Consider the following 27,642-nt stretch of genomic DNA (forward strand, 5'->3'; position numbering starts at 1 on the left):
AATTTTATTCATGATCACATAGCTGGTAAATGATAACACCAGGATTTAAACTGAGCTTTGGTGTCATCAGAACCCATACTCCATGTTGCCTCTGTAATAGCTGTATTTCTGGAATAGATAGAAGATTTTGTAATTTATGGTCTGATTTAGAGATAGTTGTGGAAGTCACATTATATTAAGGAAATCCAGATTACACATTAAAAAAGTTGAGGAATAAGAGGAGTTTCAATTCTCTTTTTAACAGCAAGTTGGGTGATTTCAGAGAGTAAAAAGAAGCATAACAGAGTTTTTAACAATACAGAACTTTCTTCTGGCTTTGGTTTTGTGTTATGGAAAGAAGAATTTAAATGAATGGGATTGTAGGATTATATGGTAGCTCTAACTACCATATAATCCTGCAATCCCATTCCTGGGCATATACCCAAAGAAAACCATAATTCAAAAAGATACATGCACCCCAGTGTTCATTGCAGCACTATTTACAGTGACCAGATATGGAAGCACCCTAAATGTCCATCGACAGAGGAAAGGTTAAAGATGTGGTATATATATACAATGGAACATTACTCAACCATAAAAAAGAATGAAATAATGTCATTTGCAGTTAAAGATGGATGGACCTAGAGATTGTCATCCTGAGTGAAGTAAGTCATACAGAGAAAAACAAATACCATATGATATTGCTTGTATGTAGGATCTAAAAAAAAATGTTACAAATGAACCTACTTACAAAACAGAAATAGAGTCACAGATGTAGAAAACAAACTTATGGTTACGGGGTGGGGAGAGGGGGGAGGGATAAATTGGAAGATTGGGATCGACATATATACACTACTATATATAAAATAGATAACTAATAACACCTACTGTATAGCACAGGGAACTCTTCTCAATACTCTGTAATGACCTACATGGGAAAAGAATTTTAAAAAAAGTGGATATATGTGTATGTATAACTGATTCACTTTGCTGTACAGCAGAAACTAACACAACGTTGTAAATCAACTCTACTCCAATAAAAATTAATTTAAAAAAATGAATGGGAACTACGTTAGTAGCAGAAGAGGACTATGACACCTGAGATAAAATGTACTATGAGATATTTTTGGGTGGCTCTGTACATTCTAGAGTAAAGGATGTTAAGAGGCCTCCATTGATGATCACAAAAAGGCACTCTCCACGGGGAATAAAGTAATGAGGTCACTACTGTGGAACTTTGTCCCCTTAAGCTTGGTGCTTAATACAGTTTACCATAAATGCATTAGCGAATCCTCCATTTTAAGCTTTCTCAGCAGTCCATGTACAAAATTTGGCTTGGAATAAGTTAGTAAGAGTTCATATAAAGGTCCCTAATCTATGCTGCATGGACCAGTCCCTGCCATATCTTCATCTTCCACTCACTTGAAGAGGTCCTTGCATGTTCCCCCTCCTACCCAGTAACTCCAGAGGACAGAGGTCACTGTTTGGCACTCTGTTTTTGAAAGTCTCCCAGTCCCTGGATTAGGGAGTCAAGTCTAGTTGACTCTACCCATGCATTTTGTTTTCTTTAAAAGTCTGGATATTGGTCTCATCTTTAAACACGCTGTTTAGAATAATAGTACTAGGCTCCTGTTTATTTAATAAAGTGTTATTGTTTTAAAGGATATTAGACTGAAAATTTAAGCTAATCTCTTTAACCAGTTTTATGAGATGGCCGGCTATTTGAACCATTGTTTTGCCACCTAAGAGGAAATAAGTAGTTCCTTGAGACGTGGATTTATAATCTTCAGCATATGAAGTGATGAAGGGGATATCACAGATGATTTTAAATTTCTTTATAAAGTATCCAAAGCCACCGTGTTTCATTGCTGCAGTATGTCCCTTTCCTCAGAGCTACATAATTTATACAGCAATGAATGTGTACCAAAAATATATTGCACTGTCCTAGCACTGGTTACTGGTAACTGGACAGAAAGTCAAAAGCAAAAGCATATCCCATACTAGACCACAACATATTTGGTGTGTAAGATGCTCTCACTGTCACCAAGTCATTACCTAAGAGAGCTGAAAAAAATTTTATTTTAAATTTTACTTTGCAAGGTTATGGCTTTTTAAGTGAACACTCAGAACAAATTGCTAAGGTTTCATATATTAATTTCTTCCTTCTAAGTGGCAATATTAAACACATAATATAAATTGCGTATGTTCGTGTGTGTTTTTGGAAGTGGTTTCAGACTTGGGAGGTGCATGCTAATAATACACTGCAAGATATATTAATAATACACCAAGCTCTCACTTCCTGCCAGCCCTTGCTGGGCACTTGCATGAATGTATTATCCAAGTTAATCATCACAAGACACATCTGGGATAGGTATCATTATTATTATTATTTTTTATTTTACAGGTAAGAAAACAAGCCCAAAGACATGAAATACCTTGTTCAAGTTCAGATAGCTCTAATAGATGGCAGAATTGGCACTCAAACTCAAATCTGTCTTCAAATTCCCTTCTCTTTCCACTACATCACAGAACATTTGTGGTTTTTCAGGAGGAAAACAAAAAACAGAAAACAAAGTGTTTGAAAGATGCCCTTGGTACTGGTTAGATTTTATTAGTGTAAAAGCACGTGTGTGTTTGTGTGTGTGTATTTAAGCCTTGACACGCTTTGGCATTTTTGATAAGTTTTGCTGATAGCCTATGACTAGCATGTTTGGCCAGCATCATTGTGATTTAATAACCTAATTTAAACAAGGAACTGCAACCCAAACAATGGCTGATTCATCAGATAGGAAAGTGAGGAAGTACTTGTTATCATTTGTCAGTTAATTTTTATGTTTATGCAGTTTGAACCATGGGTCACACTGCAGACACTGTGCTTTAAAACTGTCGGAAACCTCTGTCACTTCCTGAGCACTGATGGCCTCTTCCTTTGAGGGAGCCGCTCATACAACAATTTTGGAAAGCAGTGGTGATGACTCCCTTCTCCTTGGCGTCGGATGCTTCCTTTCTCTTGAACAATTGGCTTTAAATGACCATGACCGGTGCAGCCAGTGCAGACCAAAACAGGCTTGTTGTTTGCCTTTTTATATAGTCTAGACTATATAAATATCTAGAAAATGACCACACTTTAAAAGAGAAGGGAATTCATATTTACCGAGCATCTCTCCATGATCTCCTCAAAGGCAACAACCTTGGGTTTCACTCATCTGTAGATCTGGGAGGCCACAGCACCAAGCTCTGTATATGTGGGACTGAGCTGATGGAATGACACTGCATATTATGTCCTGTTTTATTGCAGACATTAAATGCAAATATCTGACCTTAGGCAAGGTATAGAAGATCCTGTTGCTGTTACTTATATACCCCCAGTGCTTTGGTCCATCTCTGAAGAATGTGAGTGTTACCATGGTGAAATGGATGTTGGCTGAGATGCTAGGGGAGTTACTTTGCAAAAAATATGGATCATGGTTTTTAAAGATTTCCAGAAAGGCTTTTTGCAGTCAAATTCTATAACATTGCCAAATCCTTTTATTAATTTGAATTTATAGTCATTTATCTGTAGTCTCTATTCTTCATGTGACCTTTCTCTACTCCACACTCAAGGCAAATATATATGTACACTTTTTCCTGTTGGTCTTCCTGCAAAGCTTTATTCTTTAAATACTTCAGTTTTCGAGGTGTCTGGCTTGTTTTAACGCTCGCTTGTTCCCTTCTGTTAAAAAATGTCTCCCTCTAGGAAGCCCTTTTTTGTTAATTGGAAAAGTAGTGAGGTCTTCTGTTGGTCTTTTGCTCCTAATTCATACTCCAATTCATTTACTGTCCCTCCTTCACCTTTGATTACACATATCTAACAAGTGCAGGCAACTCTAGTTGACGTGCAGATTCCATGTACTTCATTTTAAAATTCCAAACTGACTGAATCCATGCCTCTCCGGATATCTTGACTGCCCCATCCCTGGCTTAGCTAGTGTAGGCTTAGACAATGGAAATACATTTTAGGCTCAACCTTTACAAACATAAATCTGCTAGGAAAAATATCTCTAATATTTGTTATTTATTATTGACACTTTGTGCCATGCATTACACATTGGTCATCTCATTGTTTTGTACACACTATGCTGGGATGTGGTTTATACAGTGCTGGTATCTCTCTGCTTGGAATGGTTTGTCTTTCTCCTTTCTCTGCTTGGCACGCTCCTGTTCATCCTTTGCTGCTCATGTCTTGCACCACCTTCTCTGTGAAACTTTATGGGACTGCTTTTCTTCCTTCCGATGGGCTGGGTAATTGACTTCATCCCCTTTGTGTCTCCCATTGCACTCTATAGATACTTCTGTGCTACTGCTCTGGATTGCAATGATTTGTTTATATGTTGGTGTTCCCATTAGCCTGTGAGCAGCCTGAGTGCTGGGACCACATCCATCAGTGTATCTTCAGTGTATGTGCTCAATAGCTGTTTGAATGAATAACTGGCCCAAACTGAAGTGATTACTCCATCTCTGAATGCTGTTAACACTTGCTTTTATTATATTTTGCCTAGTGCTACCAACGCGGCATAGACACTGCCCAATCAAAGCAGAAACTGGTCATAGAGCTGAGGCCTCTTGCGGTGCTGTAGGTTAGTTCTTTAGGTCTGTAGGTGTGGAGAAGGGACTGGGGCAGCTGGGAAGTTAGGCACAGAGAAGGGGACAGTGTCACTCAAGGTGCTAAGGTAATTATTTGCCAACAGGTATGGAAGTGTTTTAATATTTTAAGAACTGGCTGAGTGTCAAGCCTTGGTTCTTCCAGGTAATGAGTGCCTTAAGAATAGGATGCTACTTATATTGCTTAGTATCCCTCATATGGGGCTACCTAGGTACAACTCAGAGGTATAAGCGTTCAGAATAAGATAAACTTTTATAACAAATATTAATGTTTTATTACATTTTTCATGAGACTCCCTTCTAAAACGCCTTTGATTTTTTTCACATTACTGTTAATGGTACTACTCTCTTCTTGGTCACCCAGAATAGGAAACTTTTGAATCATTTGATTCCCTCACCTTCACCTTCATGCCAAAAATCCAATCAATCATGAAGACTGTCCATGATTCCTTCCTAGTTTTTGCCCCTTCTTTTACATTCCCAGAATTATTACCTTGTGTAGGCCCAAAGTAAACTACTACAATAGCCTCTTGAGTTCCTCTGTTCTTTAGGCCTCCGTCCAGGCCAGCTGGCACTGTGTTTTTTTCTCTTCTCCTCTTTTCCAATCCAGATCTTACTGGGCCCTGCTTAAGCCTCACTTTCTCAGGGAAACCTTCCCCAACTGACCTAGCCTAGCATGAGCTATCCTTCCCTGGGCTTCCCTAGTACTTAATGTCTGTAGCATTCATTTGGCTGTTAACTGTGCTCTACTTTGTGAAATGGCTCTTGTTGCCTGAATTATAATTACATCTTGGAATGTGATTTAATAGGTAGCTATCCCTCAAGTAGAAAGCCTTAGAATTAATATACCCATAGGAGCATAATGATTCAAGCTATTAGATTTTTAAAATTTCTTGGTAGACATAGATTCTGTAGCTAGCTTGCTGAATAATGTGCAATTTTGTTAAAGAGAAATGCTGACTGTGACCCACTAAATTGAGTTTATAACCCACTAATGGATCACAACCTCCATTTTATAAAACACTAATCTAGACTAGATGGACCTTACAAAGATAAATCGTTCTCTTGTAATGGAGAGGTTAAGTCCTGGAAGCAAAAATCTTTACTAAGGGTGAGTGTAAAGTATTGCAGGAGAGGTATATAGCACGAGGGTTCAGAGGAGAAAGACCTGCATGGTGAAAACTATTCCTACTGTAGGAAGATGATTCTGTTTGGGGAAGAAGGGACTTGGGGACTTGGGTATCCCTTAGTAGTCTTACAGATTTTTCCTTTGGTAGTTAAATCATTCCTTTCAGGGGTTTTTCCTTTCACAGGGGCAGGTGGGAATAACACACATTCATTTCCTCTTTATTTGTTTTCTTCCTTAGTGTTTATGTGCTTGCATAATAGCAGGGCTTGTAATTGAGGTTTCCTGACTTGGATTGTATTTCTAAATACTAAGGAGCAAAAGCAGGATACTGTAAGGGAGAAGATTTATTTCTTGTTTAATACTCATCCATTTTGGGAATGAACAAAAAAGACTTTTTAAAATGGGGAACTCTAAGAGGTACTATGCTATGAGATGAAAACACCATCACTTACAAATGGTGGTAATTACCTTTTCATTGCAGACTTCTTGAATTATAGTTTTAAAGGAAGGGGATATTCTTTTTTTTTTTTTTTTAAACATTTATTTATTTAGCTGTGCAAAGTCTTAGTTGCAGCATGTGGGATCTAGTTCCCTGACCAGGAATCAAACCTGGGCCCCCTGCATTGGGACTGTGGAGTCTTAACCACTGGACCTCCAGGGAAGTCCCAAGGGAGGGGATATCCTATAGTAAGTAGTGTTGACAGACTGTAATTCTTACCCCTGAATAATTTTCCTAAGAATGTGCTGTTTCTTTTCCACTGATTTTTTCCTTCCCTTCCTTTCTTTCCTCCCTTCCTTCCTTTCTTTTGTAAATGAAATGAGCCTTTGAGGTGAAGCTTTTCTTGGTTATATACTTTCTGGCAGCTCTTTTCTCTTATAGAAGATCCTTTATGTAAAGGCTATCTTGCATGATTTTTACTGCCTTAGTAAAGACAGAATTATACCTGGGGAAAATGCATTGTCAAATTGCTTTTTAGGTTCCCCAGGGTCACATGTTAAATGTTGTAACAATATCCATATGGTTGTAATGTACTTTTGTGTGTGTTTTTTTAAATACAAAAAATAAAATTATTGATGGCCATCAATCCTCAGGGGTTATTTGCTATAATGCAATAAATTTTGAGCCTTTACTGTGGTCAGGGATTTGTATACATACTTAAATCCTGGCAACCTTGTCAGGAAGATATTAGTAGCCCCTTTTAGAAATGAGGCAACTGAGGTTCATAGATGTGAAAATATTTGCTGGAATCTACCTCACTGGAAAGTGGTACAATCAGCATTTCAACTCAGGATTGCCAGACTACAAAGCAGGGCTTTTTCCACTGGATAGGAGCACTTTCCTCTGGACCTGGGGTTGTCTTGGAAGGCTTTACAGAGGGGACAGTGCTTGAGTGAACACCTGGATGGATGGAGGGTGCAGTAGGAGTTTTCTGTAATGACGTGAGGGAGGAGGACATTCCAGGCAGGGGTAAATCTGTGTGCAGCATATTATATCCAGATATTATGAAAAAGCATGTTATAGCCAGATGATTTCTGAATTTTGAAGACTTGAGAAAGCATATTATATCCAAATGATTTCTGAATTATGAGAGGGGCAAGTGGCAGAAGATGAGGTTGGAAAAGAGGTGGGCAGGGTCCCAGCACAGGCATTGTCAGCTTCTCTGAGTTTGCCTCTTCTCTAGCCTCCTGTACCAGCAGTTAGTTGGGTTGTGTCTCCTCTTGGCTGCCATAACAAGCATCCTGTGCATAATATGCATCCCTTGTGTAGAAATAGTTTCTTTACTCGCTTGTTTCCACTAGACTGTGTCCTCTTTGAGAGCAAAGACTGTGCTTTTTATCGTTGTAGCCAGTATAGCCAGACACATGCAGTAGGCACTCAGGAAGTGATGGGGTATGAAAGGGCCTTGTCCTTGCTAAGGAGAATCAATATTTATCATGGTCACCTCTGTTTGCCACTCTTCTGCTCTTTCACAGTTGAGTACGATTTTAACTTGGTAATTTTAGGATCTCTTCACATTTCCTGAGGCTAACACACCTGATAGAAAGCTAACAGAGCCTCACTGGTGGCCCCAAGGGCCTGGAGCAGAGTTAACTGGTATAGCCCAAGTCCAGCCTGGGTTACTTGGTCTCCTGGTGTCACATCACACTTCTCACTTTTTCTGCTCAGTTCAACTCAGCAGTCATTGATGGAGCAAGTCCTGTGCCCACTGTACTTTGTGCTGTGGGGATTCAGACATGAACAAGAAAGGGGAGGCAGTATGGCATGGTGGAAAAAAATGCAGCCTCTTCACTTCATAGGGTTCCTGTGACGAACAAGTGAGAGAATGTACATTTAGCCCTTAGTGCAGGCCTTACATTATTCACAGGGCAGGTGGGAATAATACACATGGTTTTGATCAATAGAGTCTAGCATCTTATATAGGGTTACTTTAGTCTAGGGTTTATAATAGTATAGCAGGTGTACGACATGTAAATAGGTAACTACAGTGCAAAGGCTACATTTGAAAAGCACTATAATAGAGCTAAAATTACCATGGAAGCACAAAGAAGGCAGGAAGACCAAGGAATGCTTTGTGGAAGAAGTGGCATTGAATAGAATCCCCTTTTCACACAGGTGACATACCTAACTAGAAGGCTGTGGAGATTAAAGGCTTAATTAACTATTGCCTGTTCTGAGACCCCTTCTCTGATCACCCTATTAAAATTAGGTCTATCTCTGTTATTCTCTGTCAGAGTCAAACCTGCACAATTACAGTTTCTAAGTGTTTCTTCTTTTTAAAATTTATTTTATTTTATTTTATATTTTATTTTATTTATTTATTTTGTCTGCATTGGGTCTTCATTGCTGCACACAGGCTTTGTCTAGTTGTGGTGAGCAGGGGCTACTCTTCGTTGCGGTGCGTGGGCTTCTCATTGCGGTGGCTTCTCTTGTTGCAGAGCACGGGCTCTAGGCGTGCGGGCTTCAGTGGTTGTGGCACGCGGGCCCTAGAACGCGCGGGCTTCAGTAGTTGTGGCGCGTGGGCTTCAGTAGTTGTGGCTTGCAGGCTCACTAGTTGTGGCTCGTGGGCTCTGGAGCACAGGCTCAGTAGTTGTGGCTCGTGGGCTCTGGAGTGCAGGCTCAGTAGTTGTGGCGCCCGGGCTTAGTTGCTCTGTGGCATGTGGGACCTTCCTGGACCAGGGATTGAACCCGAGTCCCCTGCATTGGCAGGTGGATTCTTAACCACTAAGCCACCAGGGAAGTTCCTCTTAAGTGTTTCTTTATTTGTGTATGTGCTTGTTTATTATCTGCTTCTTTCATTAGACTATAAGCAGTGTGAGGGCAGTGACCATATCTAGCTTGTTCACTGTTGTATCTCTAGCACTAACCCCTGGTAGGCACTCAAGAAATACTTGTTAAATGAATGAATGACTGTAAACACTGACTGTCATTTATATATCGTATTAGCTCTGGGCAGTTGCTATGCAGGACTGTGGCCTAATGACAAAAGCACCTGAAAGTAATCAAGGAGCAACTTGGTCCTGTTTGAACTTGCTGTCATTGTTCTGAGCTTTTTGGTTTCAGCTGAGGATATCCTTTTCCCTTCCTTTATCTTTCTTACAGCGCCCTTATCATTCAGACCGGATGAATGCTGAAAACAATGAGTAGTCTGTAGAGTGTATTTTTAAGATGATGATTAAGAGTCTCTAGAAGCCACTTTATAGTGAAACCAGGACTGAAAATTGGATGTTGGAGTTCCCCAGAAGGAAAAAGCTCAGGCTGCTACTTTCTTCAGTTGCTTCCTTTTGTGTATGATCTTCATGTGGGCATTTTGTAAAGTTTAATTTTTTGGAATGCTAAAAGCGTTTAAAGTCATGTATTACTCAGTGTAATAAAAAATTATTTCTTTAAAGCAATCTCTAAAGAGAGAATGCTGTAAGTTTTCTGTTTCAGCAGTTCTCACAGTGTGATTCACAGACGGTCCTTTGTGGGAGAGGAGGAGATGCATTTTAGCATTGTGTAGTAGTATCTTCTTTGTATATACTACTTTTTAAAAATGTAGTTTATTGATTTGACAGAGGTAACCAGGTAAAGATTGTGGTCCCTGATGTCTTTTGTCACACCAGAGAGGAACAGAGACCATCAGGTTTGAGAACAATTACATTCTCACGTTGTATAATTTCTTTAAATAGTTTCTGGATGAAAAGGGTAGAAGTAAAATCTGCTTTGTTCACGTCCATTAAATGCTACTGGGAGCCTGATGGCCTTGGAACTCTTTCACCATTTTAGTGGGGCTCTTGCTATTTAGAATACCTAGAGTCAGGGTCAGTGCAGAATCAGTTATTAAAGGACAATAGTGGTGGTTATAGCTCTTCAGAAGACTTCCTTTTGTTGATTGCTGTTATGCAAATACTACTGATGTCATACATTGGGTCTTTTTTCATCGTGATCTTTCCTGGGTGTATTATGATTTTAGAAAGTGGTGTATGATGTTATATATATTATATATATAGTGACTGAAGAAACCTGGCTTATTTATCAGTCTTGCCATGATCTCTTACGTGGACCTTTCAGTAGCCTTCTGTTTACTCTTCTCCCTTTCTGTATCATCTCATTCTCCAGGCCAGTCTCCACAGAGCAGCCAGAGCGATCTCTTTAAAACATAGATCAGAATAACTCCTACAGCTCTTTAAGGCTTTCTCACTGCTCTTTGTGTTAAACTCCCTACTGTGGCCTACCTGGCCCTGAGCCTCTTCCCATACCACAATGCTTCCCCTTGTTCACCATGTTCCAGACACTGTGGTCTCTTTTCTGTTTTTACAACATGGCAAGTCTCTGAGCCTTTTTATTTTCTGTTTCTTCTTTCTAGAGTTCTTCCCCTGGCTGACTTCTTCAGGCTTTACCCCCAGTGCCACCTCCACGGAGAGGCCATCTATGTTAGTTTCTTAGGGCTGTTGTAACAAAGTACCACAAACTGGGAGGCTTAAAACAACAGAAATTTATTTTCTAACAGTTTTGGAGGCCAGAAGTTCAAAATCAAGGTCGGTGTGATTGGTTCCTCCTAGGGAGAATCTGTTCCATCTCTCTCCTAGCTTCTGGTAGTTGCTGGCAATCCTTAGTGGCTTGCAGCTGCATAATTCCAGTGTCCTCTTCTGTCATCACGTGGCTGTCTTTCTTTTGTATGTCCGTGTCTTCACATGGCCTTCTCTCTGTATCTGTCTCTGTGTTTCTTCTCTTCTTATAAGGACACCAGTTATATTGGACTAAGGGCCAACCCTATTCCAACATGACCTCATCTTAATTAATTATATTTGTAATGACCCTATTTCCAGATAAAGTCACTTTCTGAGGTTCCGGGAAGAACATGAATTTTGGGGGAGACATTATTCAACCCAGTACACCTTCCCTGACTCTCAATTTAAAGTAGGCTGCATTAGTGGAGCTATATCTATAAACATACTCACAAGTTATTTATTTCTAGCCATTGGTGAGCAAGGCACTTCCTTAGACCACATTTCATGCATTGTGCTCAATTCTGGGCACACCATCCATGAAAGGGAAGATAATTGAACTAGGATGTGAATGGGGTTGTGAAGATTTTAGAAATCATGTTATATGGGTAAGAACTGGGATTTTGCTCAGTTGGAGAAGAGTAGATTTGGGAAGTCATCACAGCCCTCTGCAGGAGGACCATCCCTTAGAGGAGGGGGAATACGGAAGATTGGACTGTAAATTACATACATACACAGGTCTGTATCCTGTACTTGAGAAGCATGGTTTTGCCTTTTTGGGGGTGGGGGTGGGATTCTTTATCATTTTACCTTTTAACAGATACCAGCCTCCATCTCTTCCATCATAAAGGAAGAAAAACATTAGTTTGTCCCCCTCATCTGTGGTTTTCGTTTCCACAGTTTGTTACCTGCAGTCAACCTTGGTCCAAAAATATTAAATGGAAAATTCCAGAAATAAACAATTCATAAGTTTTAAATTGTGTGCTGTTCTGAGTAGTGTGATGAAATCTCACACCTTCTGCTCTCTCCTGCCAGGACCTGAATCATCCCTATATCTAGCGTATCCATGCTGTATATGCTACCCATCTGTTAACATGCGAAAAAACATAGAATATGTTCCCTTTGTACCCACAGGGAATTGGTTCCAGGACCCCTCCGTGGATACCAAAATCCACGGATGCTTAAGGCCCTTATATATCGTACCATACGATGGCATAATACAGTTGGCTCTCTGTATCTGTAGGTTCCACAGCTGTGGATATGGAGGGCTGACTATATTGGGTTTGCTGACTGTATAGGGTTCAGCACGACCTACAGTTTCTGGCATCTCCTGGGGGTCTTGGAATGTACCCACCATGGATGTGGGGGAGATTACTGTATATGAGTTCTGGCAAGATTTTTCACTTTTTAAAATGGAATAAATATAACTTCGTTCAGATTCCCTTGCAATTCAGCAAGCAGATGTCGGCAGCATTTGCCTGTGATGGAGAGGACCTCATGGCTTTGGGTATTCATGGTTGCATGGACATCAGGGATGACCTCAACTCCCTTGCCTCCTGTTCTCTGTCACAGCCTCTTTATGAAATTCCTATCCTAGTTTTATCCAGCCAGTAAACTTCTCTACTCCTATCCTGGGTGGTGGATGTCTGTTGAAGCAAACCCACAACTAGGCAGATTGTTGTACCTGCAAATTTAGTCTCTAAACTCAGGGATCCTATGAAGGCCTGAGCATCAGTTCCTTCTTCCATGCTGCACTTTCACCTCTATCTTCAAATCATTGCCACACTATGCCCTTTTACTCTCTTTTAGTAGATAGCCTTGCCCCCTACTTCACTGATTAAAAAACTTAGTTGTTGTACGAGAGGCGTTTTAGCCAGAACCCCGTCAGTGTTCTCCTTTTCCACCTAGAGATGTAGTTCCTTCTGCACCCGTCTGTCTCCCAACGGAGGAGGGGTTCCTCCTGTCCAAATCAAATCCCTCCATCTGTGTCTTGACCCCATTTTCTCCTGTCTCCTCAGAATCTCCCAGCATCACTAACCCCCTCTCACCTATAGTCTCAACTATTCCCTCTAATTACTTTTTGCCTTGGGCATTATACCTCTACCATGTTTCTTTCCTCTTCATAAAACTCTTTGTGGAAAAAAGTATCTTACACATTGATCAAATCGACATTTTGCAGCACATTTGGGGATACTGAACACTAGTATGCTGCTGAATGATCCAGTGTAATATACATTTTACAGGAAGCTGTCATTCAGGTTAAATAACCGTGCACTGCCAGAGAGCCACAGGTTTAAGTCCTTTACAGCCCTAAAAACTGTGACTATAACCCTGTCACAAGGTCATACCTGACCTTTTAGGTTATATACTTCAGTGAAATGCTGATTAGTCCTTCCCCTGCCCCTCCCTAGATGCTGGCCTTTTGTCTGTATTAATTTGTAGGTATTTATCTTCCTGTTTCTCCTCCCAGCAGAGGGCATGCAGTTCCTGGTTCCTCAGCAGCCTGGATAAAGCTAAACTGTTATGAGTCGGGTTTAGGTTTTATGCTGGGGTTCTTCCTCAGGCACGTGATTTGTTACTGGGCAAAAGGCACATCTGACTACAGCATTCTGCAACTCTTCCAAAGCCAGTAACAGACCCATGCAATAAATGAATTCTCACAAACTTGATCTTGAGAACTTTGATTTCCATTCTCATTGCTTTGAGTCATGCTGTTCTCTGAAGCTGTGTTGGGTTTGTTTTAATACCAACTGCAGAGCTAGGATGTATGCATGTGTGGATTTATTCTGTGTATAGTCATTGATCTTCTACCATGTGCCAGACATTATTCTAGTCACTGGGGACTTAGCAGTGGGCTAAGACAACAGATGAAAGTCTCTGCCTCATTAAGGCTCTATTTCTAGCGTACCTATCTCATTCACTGTTGATTTAGAGAGGCAATCTCAGATTTCAGTTAGGTTTCTCTTTATAGAGAGATTTTCCTATGTACATCAGGTGGCAGCCTGGTGAATCTAATCTCATCTCCCATCTCTTCTCCTCATGAACTATATATCTTCTGCCACAAACAACAACAGTTCCTGAATATGCTTGTTCTGCAGAGTTCCTCATGCTCCCTTTGCTTGACATGCTTTTCTGTACTTGAAAAAATTCTTGTTACTCTTCAGAGTTCACCTCAGATACCACTTCCTTGGTGAAGCCTTGCATGATTCCTGCAGGTCGGAACGTAACTTCTAAGCTCCCACAGCACTTTGTATATAGAACTTAAACCATACCATCTTGTGATTGTTTATTAGTATGCTCATCACTTTTTTTAGATTCAAAACTTGAGAGATGGAATTGTATCTTACTACGTTCTCTTTCCTAATGCCTGTCACTAATGAATACTCAATACACATTTTTAAGTGAAAGAAAAAAAATTTTTTTTAAACATCTTTATTGGAATATAATTGCTTTACAATGGTGTGTTAGTTTCTGCTTTATAACAAAGTGAATCAGCTATACATATACATATATCCCCATATCTCCTCCCTCTTGCATCTCCCTCCCACCCTCCCTCCCTATCCCACCCCTCTAGGTGGTCACAAAGCACCAAGCTGAACTCCCTGTGCCATGCAGCTGCCTCCCACTAGCTATCTATTTTGCATTTGCTAGTGTATATATGTACATGCCACTCTGTCACTTTGTCTCAGCTTACTCTTCCCCCTCCCTGTATCCTCAAGTCCACTTTCTATGTCTGTGTCTTTATTCCTGTCCTGCCCCTGGGTTCTTCAGAACCATTTTTAAAATTTTTTTTAGATTCCATATATGTGTTAGCATACAGTATTTGTTTTTCTCTTTCTGACTTACTTCACTCTGTATGACAGACTCTAGGTCCATCCATCTCACTACAAATAACTCAATTTCGTTTCTGAGTAATATTCCATTGTATATATGTGCCACATCTTCTTTATCCATTCATCTGTCGATGGACACTTAGGTTGCTTCCATGTCCTGGCTATTGTAAATAGAGCTTCAGTGAATATTGTGGTACATGACTGTTTTTGAATTATGGTTTTCTGAGGGTATATGCCCAGTAGTGGGATTGCTGGATCGTATGGTAGTTCTATTTTTAGCTTTTTAAGAAACCTCCATACTGTTTTCCATAGTGGCTGTATCAATTTACATTCCCACCAACAGTGCAAGAGGGTTCCCTTTCCTCCACACCCTCTCCAGCATTTATTGTTTGTAGATTTTTTGATGATGGCCATTCTGACTGGTGTGAGGTGATACCTCACCTGGTGATACCTCATTGTAGTTTTGATTTGCATTTCTCTAATGATTAGTGATGTTGAGCATCCTTTCATGTGTTTGTGGGCAATCTGTATATCTTCTTTGGAGAAATGTCTATTTAGGTCTTCTGCCCATTTTTGGATTGGGTTGTTTTTTTGATATTGAGCTGCATGAGCTGCTTGTAAATTTTGGAGATTAATCCTTTGTCAGTTGCTTCGTTTGCAAATATTTTCTCCCATTCTGAGGGTTGTCTTTTCATCTTGTTTATGTTTTTCTTTGCTGTGCAAAAGCTTTTAAGTTTCATTAGGTCCCATTTGTTTATTTTTGTTTTTATTTCCATTTCTCTAGGAGGTGGGTCAAAAAGGATCTTGCTGTGATTTATGTCACAGAGTGTTCTGCCTATGTTTTCCTCTAAGAGTTTTATAGTATCTGGCCTTACATTTAGGTCTTTAATCCATTTTGAGTTTATTTTTGTGTATGGTGTTAGGGAGTGTTCTAATTTCATTCTTTTACATGTAGCTGTCCATTTTTCTCAGCACCACTTATTGAAGAGGCTGTCTTTTCCCTATTATATATTCTTGCCTCCTTTATCAAAAATAAGGTGACCATATGTGTGTGGGTTTATCTTTGGGCTTTCTATCCTGTTCCATTGATCTGTATTTCTGTTTTTGTGCCAGTACCATACTGTCTTGATTACTGTAGCTTTGTAGTATAGTCTGAAGAAAAATTTAATATAAATGTGATTTAGTATAATTTACATATGACTATAGTGAAATAGAAATATAAACATCATATGTACATAATACATGTATCCTAAAGGAAATCTTAAGTGTTTACAAATCCATTTGCTAATTATCTTATAGGTATAGAAAAATGCACCATCCTAAATCCAGAATCCTCTCATGCTCTTTAAGAGTGACTTTCCCCCGCAAGGGTAATCACTAGTCTGACTTCTAACAGCATGCATTTGAACCCTGACTTTAAACTATGTGAATATTTCTTTATTTAAAAAGAAAGATGTAATATAATTGACATCTTTGTATCTCAGGTTTTTTCATTTAAGAGTTTGGACTTGAGATTTAAGTTCCTTTCCTGTCCTAAAATTTTATGAATCTAATATTTAAAACCTAACGGTTCTCCTACTTTACTATTGGATTGGCCAAAAAGTTCGTTCGGGTTTTTATGCAGAAAAACCCGAACGAACTTTTTGGCCAACCCAATACTTATACAACAGCGCCCTCTGACGATGTAACATTTACTAAAATTTAGATATTTAATAATTGCAGTGACACTTTATCTCTAATTTGAGAGCTTAAACTGTGGTCAGGTAATTCTAGTGGTACAGAGCTTCCTGAAGCCACAGGAAGTTATTGATCGTGTGGTGCTCTCACAGAGCTGTTTAGCCAACAGATGATGCCAGAATCTTCCTCTGCTGAAACACCTGACTATTGTTTGACAAAACATGTTATTTCTTGATTTGCTGGAATGTTTTAGGTGTTCTTAAGGGCAGGATATCTTCACCTTTGTTTTAGTAGTAGAGCAGAGAATATTTTGATGTCATAGAATTTTGGTAATTTAGAATGTGATTCTCCTTTTGGGGTCCAAAGTCTTTGGTCAGGGGAAAGGAGGCTTCCTGAACACTGTAGAATTGTGTTGAATCCATTTTCCTACGAAGTATATACTATTAAAAATAGTATATACTATTTTTAGATGCTGTTGTGATATTTATTTATACCATTATTGAATTTATAATAGCTTCTCTTATATTTTCTCAAGCACTGGCTTGATATAACATGATATAAAGTGTCTATGAGAATTTTAACATTAACAAGAGGACCTTTTACACAGAAATGTGGGGAATCACATTAGGAAGATTTGGACTGCATTCATTTAATAATTATTTATAAAGTATCTGTCTTGTACAGGGGCACTGTGGTAGCTATTGTGTTCTTGCCTTTCTAACAATCCATTTGTAGGTGTAGGAAGCTGGATAGCCAAACTTTTTCCACGGCAGACTCTCTCATATCCTTTTATTCCCTTCCCAGTTTGTTTTATCTTTAAGAAAATAATTTATATCTAAGAGTTTCTTTTTTGAGACTAGGAGCAGGTTACAAATAATATACAGAAGGAAGGAATACAGTTTTCTCTTTTATATTAATATGGACAGAAAGATGTGTGAAGATATGCAGCATCTTATTACATAGAAGGATGATTTCATTTGAAGGTTATCTCTGAGGAAACTTCCACCTTCCTTGTTAAAATGGAAACTAGACCTGCTAAGGTTGGCAATGAAGGGAGCATCCCTGTGGGAAGGGAATGATATTCCTGTTTCTTGGACTCACCTTCCTCTTGGAGGGACTTGTGATTCTTTTCCTTATCACCACCACCACTCTGTCATCAAGGGATACTGTTTCCCTTTTAATTCTTTTAAGTCAGATTCACTCTTCAATCTTTCCTGGTATCTTTGTAGTACAGATGAACAAAGGTAGAACATTCAAAGGATTCTTGAAAGGTTCTGACATAATAAAGTAGAAATAAACCGAGTCACCCATGATCTGACTCATAAGCTATGGCTTGCTCTCCCGTCTTGACCCAGTTCTGTGGCTACTCCTGGGTGAGGGACAACTTAGAAGGACCCCACTCATAGGACTTTTCTCCAACTATAGACCTAGATCCTGCCTAACCCCACCTTCCTTTCAGGTTTTGGTTCCTTCTTTGAGAAACTGTGTCCTTCTAACATGAAGGTGTCTACCCCTTCAGGGGAGATCAAACTTGCCCGGAAACAATGTCAGTCTCCATTTAGGAACTCTAATAGAATGTAATGCCATAATTCCATAATTAATACAGGGTACACACATCAAATGGAAGAAAGGACGTCTTATTTCATTTTAACATCTCTGGATTAGAATTGGAGACCAGAGAGCCCTCTTTCAAGATGCTTTAATGTATTGGAGGTGTGAGTCTATTTTTTTGTCTTGTATATCTCTGAGTATACTTTACATATGTTTAGTAAAATTTCAGTTAACTATTATCATATATCTGGGTATGTAAGTGAAACCAACTGTATACTGAGTTTCTTAAAACTAAAAGCTAGGGGCTTCCCTGGTGGCGCAGTGGTTGAGAATCTGCCTGCTAATGCAGGGGACACGGGTTCGAGCCCTGGTCTGGGAAGATCCCACGTGCCGCGGAGCGGCTGGGCCCGTGAGCCACAATTACTGAGCCTGAGCGTCTGGAGCCTGTGCTCCGCAACAGGAGAGGCCGCGATAGTGAGAGGCCCGCGCACCGCGATGAGGAGTGGCCCCCGCTTGCCACGCTAGAGAAAAACCCTCGCACAGAAACGAAGACCCAACACAGCCATAAATAAATAAATAAATTAATTAATTAAAAAAAAAACAAACCTAAAAGCTACTAAGAGTCAACGTGATTTTTTTTTTATCAGCAGTCTGATTAAATGAGTTAAAAGCAATATAGTAACAATGCTTGAGTCAGGTCAGTGAAAAGACCATATTCTTCAGTATAACTGTTAGTATGTGTTTGGGGATATGTACTTCATTTTGCAAATGAAGATACTCTAGTGCCCCCTGCTGAAGGTTGAAGTTTGTAGCCAGCCCTATCTGCCATAGTGTGTTACAGTGAAAAAAAGGCTGGATTTTGTCAGAGGTAGGATTGGGTAGTGGATAAAGCACATGAAAAACAATTGTATTTGACTTTTATTTATCAGTTATATTACCTTGGACAAGTTATCCGACCTCTCTGAGTTTCAGTGTCCTTATTATAAGACTGGTATAATGAATGTGCCCCCAGAGGGTAATGGGGAGGATGGTGAGGTGATTTGTGTAAAGCGCCAGCACAGTGCCAGACACCGAGCAGGTGCTCTGTGTTAACCCTCACTCCAAGTTGCCACCAAAACTGTTTCTAATAGATGTGATGTTCTTACAGGCTTTTCTGGGTGTAAATTTTATTTTTGGGCAGTTTTAAAGTCCAAATAGTTATTTTTGCCACAATAAACTATTTAAAGGATGTTGTTCTCTTTATTCCTTCTTGCCTACCCATTCTCATGGATCTCTTTATCCTCTACAAGGTGAAGAAGGGAAGCATCTCTTGAAATTTCTAGGACCACATTCTAGAAAGAACTGCTGTGTGTGACTAGAGGTGTTTTTCCTTTTTGAGGTCATGCCTGTGTGGCTTTTACAGTGCTATTAATTATTTTAGTTATCTCAATACACCAAATTGAAAAAACAATTAAAAATTCCAGGTTTGCCTCTGACTTGTAACCTTGACCAAGGCACTTGACCTCTGAGTCTGGTTTCTTCAGTTGAACAACGCAGATCAAATGCTTCTACCTCCCTGTCTCCTTTTATGTTGTGATTTATAAAATCTCTGTTCAGGAGCACAGGCATGTAAGTGGCATGTAAGTGACATGCAGGCCTCAGTTCTCAACAGCAGAGGGCACACTGCACCTAGTATGCTGGGTCGTTAGGTATTGGAAAATATCTACAAGTTGTGTAGCCTGAAGTTGATATCGTTGATGATTAGGAAGAGTCAAGAAAATTCTGCAAATTAATGTTTTGCAAATGATATTTCACTACCTCTTTCTAGCTGTTTAATATTTAGGTGAAGCACTCAAGAGATAGGAGATTTTGACATTCTAAGGGTATGTCCCATAATTCTGTGAAGAGCTTCATCCCTCTCTGCCTTATTTACCCTATCTAAGTACTCCATGCTTAGGATTGGTGTGCAGATGGGATGGAGTGGAGAGCTAACATTCACTGAGCATGTATTATATATCAGGGACTATACCTAATACTTTAGATATGTTTTCTCTAATCTTCACAGCAATCCTCTGAGTTATGTGTTATTATCCTTACTTTATATAGGACAACAGCGGGGCTCACAGAGGTGAAGTGACTTGCCTGACTTGCCTGAGGCCCCACAGTAGCAATTCAAGTTCAGATCTATTGACTTCTAACCTGCTTTCTTTCTGTCATACCAGAGTTCCACCCCCTTTTCCCCAAGCTAAACAATTAGGGATTGCTAGGAGCAGGAGTGCCCTGAGAGTGGCCACACAAGGAAGTTTGGCTTTCTCTGTCTAAAGTTCTTGTGGCTCTTGTAATTCTAGATACAAGCTTTTCCTCTGGCAAGAATTTTTTTACCATATACACTTAACATGATATATACAAACACATACCCATGTTTTCAAATTCGAAACCTTTATACTATATTATTGAAATAGGTTTCTTTGTGGGCTGCTTTTAAAGGGAATGGCGGCAATATCTCATTTTACAAGGCTAGGCTCTAAAGTCAGTGGGTAAGTTGAAAATCACTATGGCAGAATTATCTTTGAGAATACCAGGGGAAGGCATCTTGTTAGAGAGCTGTGTACTTCCTTCCTTTAAGTCCAACACAGCTAGTCCTTCCTCCTTTGTTGAAACAGATCATGGTTTTTCCTGTTGAGCTTCAAATGATGCAGTTGGCTTGTATTTAGGGGCCGTGTTGGTGGTAATTCACATCTTTAAACATCAGAGTTTCATTCAGCATAGTGAGATGCTTACATATTAGAAGTATTCTGAAACATAGATCAAGAGAAGGAATAGCAGATTCTTGCCTTATTTGGGGGCTTATGCTAACTCATTGGTTCTCAGAATGTTAGCTGTACATCAGAATTACTTGGAGGGCTTGTTAAAACACAAGTTACTGGGTTCTACTCCGCACAGTTTCTAATTCAGTAGGCCTAGGATTCAGCCAGAGAATTTGCATTTTTGACAAGTTCCAGATGAAGCTGATACTGATATCTAGGGACCTCACATGGAGAAACACTACTAATTTGAATGGAAGCAAGTGGAATCACTTGTCTATCTTCCCTTCATGTTTGCCTGTTTCTCTTGCTCTTTTTTACTTTTAGGCTTAGTGGGTATAATTGAATTAGTTTAAGTTAAATCAAGGAGCTGTGGCTCAGCTAACTCTTTATCCTGTTGCTTAGTTTATTACTTGGCCTAGAACAAGTACTTGGCCCATTCAATAGATGCTTGTTGAATAAGTGATTGAGTGAGTTAACATATGTCATGGGAGGGATTTTTTAGCACATGGACATCATTATTATATACCTGTTCCATACAGGTATATAATATACTGATTATTTTACTGAAAGGGAGATAGTCTTTATATTAGAATAGCTTGTATTTTAGGACTATATATGGTGATGATCGTGGACATTGGGAAGTGTGCATTAGGTGCAGTTTTGAGAAACTTGCATTTTGGGACCTCTGGTATGAATGTGAAGTGTGCACGTGCACGTGTGTGTGTGTGTGTGTGTGTGTGTGTGTGTGTGTGTGTGTAGATGGAGTGGGTGCAGGAAGTTCCATCTGTTTTAGAACGGCCAAGGGAAATCTTACAAGATCTGGATTAGGCCAGAACCAGCTCCTGCCCCAGGAAGGCTGGAGCAGCACTGGATCAGCCTATGTGTGCCCCAGACCACCCTGCATTCTCACTCCTGTCCCTCCAAAGCACTGAAGAATTCAAACACTATGACCCTAAAGGCTCAGTGGGCTCTGTACTGTTGGGTAACTCTTTAAATTCAGATAGTTGTATATGAACTTTACCATATTATAGGGTTTAATAATTGTATTTTTTAAATGGTGAGTTTATGAAGAGAATGGTGAAAAAACTCAAAAAATATATTTAAAGTTCAGTGTAAGCTTAAAATTGTGTCATTTTGACATGTTTTATATTGTATCTCACAAAGTCTCAGTAGCCAGTGTGTTTTTTTCTCTCTCAGTATAGATTATATTTTTTCCTTTAAATTCATTTTACTTTTTTATGCTGAAGTATTTTCAAGTAAATTATAGACTGCATGATGTTTTCTCTCTAAATCCTTCAATGTACAGCTGTAGAAAAAGAAAAACATTTTTTTATGTAGCCAAAACAATATGATCACTCCTAACAAAATTAACAAGTCCTTAGTCTCACCTAATACCATATTTAAATTAACCCAGTTGTCCCAATTTATTGTCATTTATATCTTGTTTGTTCAAACCAAGATACAATCTGTAATCATGCATTGCATTTCATTATTATGTTCCTTAAAATTTATTTAATCTAAAACAGTCCTTTTATCAGGATATTGCCTTGCCTTTTTCTTGTAAAATGTCTTACCTTTGGATTTGTCTGATTGCCTCTTCAGAGTATCTTCAGCTTGTTTTTCTACCCTTTGTATTTCCCAGAAACTGGAAATTAGATGTAAAGACTGGACTAAGCTAGAAGTCGAACTTTTTTTTTTTTTTAATTTATTTATTTTAGGCTGTGTTGGGTCTTCATTGCTGCACGCGGGGGCTTCTCATTGCGGTAGCTTCTCTTGCTGCAGAGCACGGGCTTCAGTAGTTGTAGCTTGAGGGCTCTAGAGCGCAGGCTCAGTAGTTGTGGCTCACGGGCTTAGTTGCTCCGCGGCAAGTGGGATCTTCCCGGACCAGGGCTCGAACCTGTGTCCCCTGCATTGGCAGGCGGATTCTTAACCACTGCGCCACCAGGGAAGCCCCAGTCGAACATTTTTGGCAAGAATTCATCATAGGTGAAATGTGCTTTGTGTTGTACCATGTGAGGAGATACACAATTCCTGCTCACACCACTGTTAGTGATGCTAACTTTGATTACTAGGTTAAGGTGATGACAGCCTGATCTTGTGACAGTATTCTCTATGGTATTACCTTGGTAGTAATATGAATGTTCATTTTCCTGTCATCCATTCTCCTAATGCTTTTAACACTATTTGGTAATTCTTGCCTGAATCAGTAACTTCGCAAGGGTTTGCCAAATATCATTTTTCTAATTCTGTCATTCCTTCTGCATTAGCTGACATTTGGTAAAACAGAGCTCTTTTTCATCAACTGGGACTATTTGGTACCCTGAAATATAGTTCTATTGGAAAGGCAGGTTAAATGTTGAGTTCTCTACATTTTTATTTACAACTTCTAAGTGAGGAGTTGGTTTAATAAATAACTTAAATGGTGGCGAATGAATATTTTTCTTGCTTTTTCTTTTTTGATATCCTTATGGAGTAATGGATTTTCATGAATTGAACGTTTCAATCAACTACAATCATTATTCTTATGTTCAATATGTTTTATGTTCAATTTATTAAAACTTTAGCCAATGATAGTCCTTTGTAGTTGGCTCCTATATTTGTTAGATATAACTCCGTTAATTTTTGAGTGCTTCCTTGCACAGGAAGATGCATTGGTGTATCTTGTAGCTTCCTTGTCCCAAATGTCAGGCAGCCATTTCACTAACAAGCCCTATTCCTTTTAGTGGGGAATAGTATTAGATACCAAAATCCTGGCCCTTGGAATGTTAATTGTTATTGGGGTGACAATGTTTATAGACCTTTTCAGTGGTCTGTTTAGTCCTTGAATTTTGATATTAAAAGTTTCAATAATGAAAATTCAGGTAGTAAGGAATGTCTGTATTTTAAAAATAAATAGGTTCCAATTAATAGGTTCTACTATTTCATTCAATTTTAACATTATTGTGTTTTTAAGTAGCTACTTGATTTTATAATTGTATCTTTTGTCTTACACTGAAAATCTTGACCACCAATAACATTGCTTTATCTTAAAATATAAAGAAAATAATTTCAAAATAACAATATCAATATTACTACTACTAATGAAACCAAATGAAGTTTAAATTTTTTTGTGATTTTTGTAGCATAGATTGATTTTAATGGAAGAATAAATATAAATACTTGTTTGATATTTAATTACTACCCGTTGAAATATGTCTTGTCTGTTTCTTTTTTGTCATAGATTGATCATTTTGGATTTCATACTGATAAAACTTTTAAACAACGGTACCTAATAGCTGATAAACACTGGAAGGAAGATGGTGGATCTATACTTTTCTACACTGGTAATGAAGGGGACATTATCTGGTTTTGCAATAATACGGTATGTGCAGATTTGTGAAACTCTGGGCTCAATTTCCTTTTTACTATGATCAACTGGAAAAAATCTTTTGCAGTATATATGACTATTTCTGTATTGTGAAGTTCTTTAAAACATAACAAAAAGATAAACTCACGAATAATAGAAAAACAGCAAAAGTACATGAATAGGCAGTTCACAAAAGAATAAATACAGATATCCAACAAGCCTGTTCAGCCTTAAAGAATTACACATGAAAAGAATGAAATACTATTTTTGGACAATTGAATTTTAAAAGATTAAAAAAAAAATCCCAGCTTATTTAATGATTGAACAAGGATATGAGGGAAATGGGAGTAGGAATGTTATGGCATATAGTTTATTATTATTATTATGGTCTCTAGAATGTGAACACAAGGGCAGGAATTTTTGTTTGTTCAGTGTTGTATGCTCAGATCCAGGACTGTGCTAGGCATATAGTAGGTACTCAATAAATATTTGTTAAATGAATGAATTAATAAAATCTAAACAAAACCAGTGCAAATAAGAAAAAAAAATACAAGTTTGATTGTCAAATAGGAATGGACAAAGGTAAAACTGTAGCTATATTTTAGCTTTCCTGTTCTACCATTTTTCTTGTATTTGTGATGGTTAAAGAGTATAGCTGTTATCTTGCTTCCCTGACTATATATTCTATCATCTTTTATAATAATGCTTGAATCTGTTAACAAAACTTAATTTAGGAGGACACATGAAAGGAATAACTTTTCCTTTTTAATGTTCCAGAGCTAAGACTAGAAAGTGACAACTTTCTACTGAAAAGCTAGTCTGTGAATTACCTTGAAGTGGGGACTGAATCATATTTTCTACACTGCCAATGTTTGGCATGGTGCCTGGTATTCAGGAGGTCTTAGTAAATGTTGAACCGAACTGCACTGAAAGCAAAGATATGAACCCAATTATACTGTGTTATCACATTCCACAGTTCTGATTATTTCCTTAGGAATGCTAATAGTCTAAATATGTTAGTTGAAAATAAAATAATTCCCTAAGAGCTGAGATCCTAGATATCTGTCTCTCTTAGATGAGTGACAGATGAAATCAGGACTTATTTTCCTTCAGATTCCTGCTCTGTTATTCTGTGAAACAACTGAGGCTGCCTTGTCTCCCTTTCTCTTTCTAATGTGATTTCTCTTTTATGCCAAGGCCACGGGGCAGCTTCTCCTATTCAGTTATTTTCCCAGCTCCTGTTCTTTATCATAGGTAGGCAACCGTTTCTACTTCCACAGACCCCACTGCTCTGACAGGCACTGCAGCATAATTTAATAAGACTTGCTGGGAATCTCTGACCTCTGAAGTGGTAGAAAGGAAGAGCTACTCAGGGTAGGAAGAGTTCCAGGTACCTGATAGAGGCAGATCCTAGAAGGACAGATCTTGGCCCTTTCCCAGCCCTAGACACACCTTCCTTTACACACTAAAACGTTTGGGTTGCAAAGTTACATATTCTGGACATTTATTTATTGAGAGGCAGTATAGCATAGTGGTCAAGAGTGAAGATGTCAGCCAGTGATAAGATTTGAATTCTGGTTTCGCCACTATGCTTTGTGACTTTGAGTTAGTTTCTTATTCTGTGCCTTAGTTTTTATATATTAAATGGTTATAGTAATGTCTAGTTAATTGAGTTGTTATGAGGGCAAATAAGAATTAGGAACTTAGAACAATGCTGGCACATAATGTTATTTAATATTAATATGTTACACGGACCTCTTTTGAAAAATAAAAACACCCTGAAATCGGTACAGGTAAATAATCACTTAATACAGTTGCTTCCTCTCAAACCCTGAGGTCAACTCCTCTGGCTATTTTGATGGATGATCCTTACCCTTAAGAAACTCATAGTCTGGTAGGGTCAGACACACATGTAAGCAAATATTGCAGCCAAGTAATAGAGATCTATACCTAGCACAGTGGTGTTGAGAGGAGGGTGTGATCAGTAAGCCACAGTGGGGGCAGACAGAGGAGGGCATCTTGAGCTGGTGTTACAGAATCTGTAGATACATGGCAGGGAATGAGCAAGGTGTTAAGAGAGAAAATGGGGGTTATTTGAAACCATCACAGATATCAGGTTAGATTCTCCGTCCTCACATGCATACAGCTCTTTTAATTGTTTATTTATTGGTCAAGACAAACAAAAAAAACTTAGAGGTTCTCAGTCTTTGTTAGGGAGCAACAGCTCATTAAAAAGCAATAATGTGCACTGGGAATGACAAGTAGTTTTAATCTGTGCTAAATCTAAATCTAGTCGATTGAAGTGGGACACCTAGAATGCTTTGTTAAGAAGGGTTCTGAGGGCACAATTTGAGGTAAGTGAAAAAATGCAATGGTTGATTAATGACCAGCATTATGTGTGGAAATAAGGAGGTCTTACTGCACCTGATGATTGTGTTCTGGAGCCAGATGGCCTGTGCTTGAATCTTAGCTCTGCCACTTTCTAGCCGTGTGACTGTCACAGGTTATTTAAACTCTTGTGCCTCAGTGTCCTTGTCTGTAAAATGGGTATAATCAAAATGCCTATCTCTAAGATTGTTGTGATAACTAAGTGAATACATATAAAGTGTTTAGAAGGGTATCTGACAAGTGGTAAGCACTCAATTAATATTAGCTATTGTTAGCCACTATTTATCTTCATGTAAATAACATTAACATAAAACCCAAGGGAGTCCAATATGTTTATTTGTACTGTTCTCTTTCATGTTATAAATAAAAGTTATCTGAGTAGGCAGATAACTTAGTTATCCGCAGCTCTTTCCTAGATTCTTTGGCACACAGTGCAATTTGAAGGCTGTTTTAGACATAATGTTGATTTTGAGGCTAGAGTGTCAGAATAAGGAGAGTTGGAATGACTGGTAGTTGAGCAACTTGGGCTTATTTTTAATTGTTTCACTCTAATACAGTGTGAGATTGATGTGCAACAATGAAACAGCAATTATATTGTTTACCTGTGGAACAAATATGAATTGTGCAGCTTCTCAGAGAACTCTTTTTGGTTCATTTCATGAGTTGCAAAAAGATTCAGACTTTTTTTCACGACCTGATTTTATCCTGTGAATTTGTAAATTCCTCCTAGGGGTTCATGTGGGACATGGCTGAGGAACTGAAAGCTATGTTGGTGTTTGCTGAACACCGATATTATGGAGAGTCCCTACCCTTTGGTGCCAACTCCTTCAAGGTAAGTGTATTTTCTACTTTTAAGTTTAGAACATTTTCTAATTACATGTCTCACTGTAAGAAAGAAATGATAGCTTTAATTTGAACTGCCTGAAATTTCAGTAATTTGTATTTAATCTTTACTTTTTATGTTTAATGATCAGTCTTTAACTCAGTGTGATGAGGCTAGCCTTCACCAGGCAAATCTTAATCTATGGCTGCAGAGATTGGCGGGAACTTTTCATTGTTTAAAAAATGTCAGTAAATAATCTGCTTTATAAATTATACACTTAAATTATTGGGTCTACCACTGGAAAAAAATGTAATGAGTGCACAAATGTTTGCTTAGTAAGGTGTTTTTCAATAAAATAAGGACAAATCATTGATATGATTCAGTGAGGCCAACTGGCCACTTGGATTCCCTTCTGCCCTTTCTGTTCTCACAAGGAGCTTTGGCCTCAGCCACAAATCTACACTTAATAAGCCAGGACACCTTTTCCTCAACTGAGTCAC

At 38.7% G+C, this 27,642-nt stretch overlaps 1 protein-coding gene across 9 annotated transcripts in view; it reads left to right on the forward strand.

Moving 5' to 3' along the window:
- PRCP (prolylcarboxypeptidase) overlaps positions 1-27,642 on the forward strand; it is a 70,869-nt gene that overhangs the window by 14,481 nt on the left and 28,746 nt on the right. For all 9 annotated transcript variants that reach the window (XM_082410180.1, XM_082410188.1, XM_082410182.1 and 6 more), the window contains exons 3-4: positions 23,806-23,946; positions 27,050-27,151. In XM_082410180.1, the coding sequence (XP_082266306.1) occupies positions 23,806-23,946; positions 27,050-27,151 (243 nt within the window). The remainder of the gene's footprint in view (positions 1-23,805; positions 23,947-27,049; positions 27,152-27,642) is intronic.

The sequence above is a fragment of the Balaenoptera physalus genome (assembly GCF_965194825.1).
Source record: "Balaenoptera physalus genome assembly, chromosome: 10".
NCBI lineage: Eukaryota > Metazoa > Chordata > Mammalia > Artiodactyla > Balaenopteridae > Balaenoptera > Balaenoptera physalus.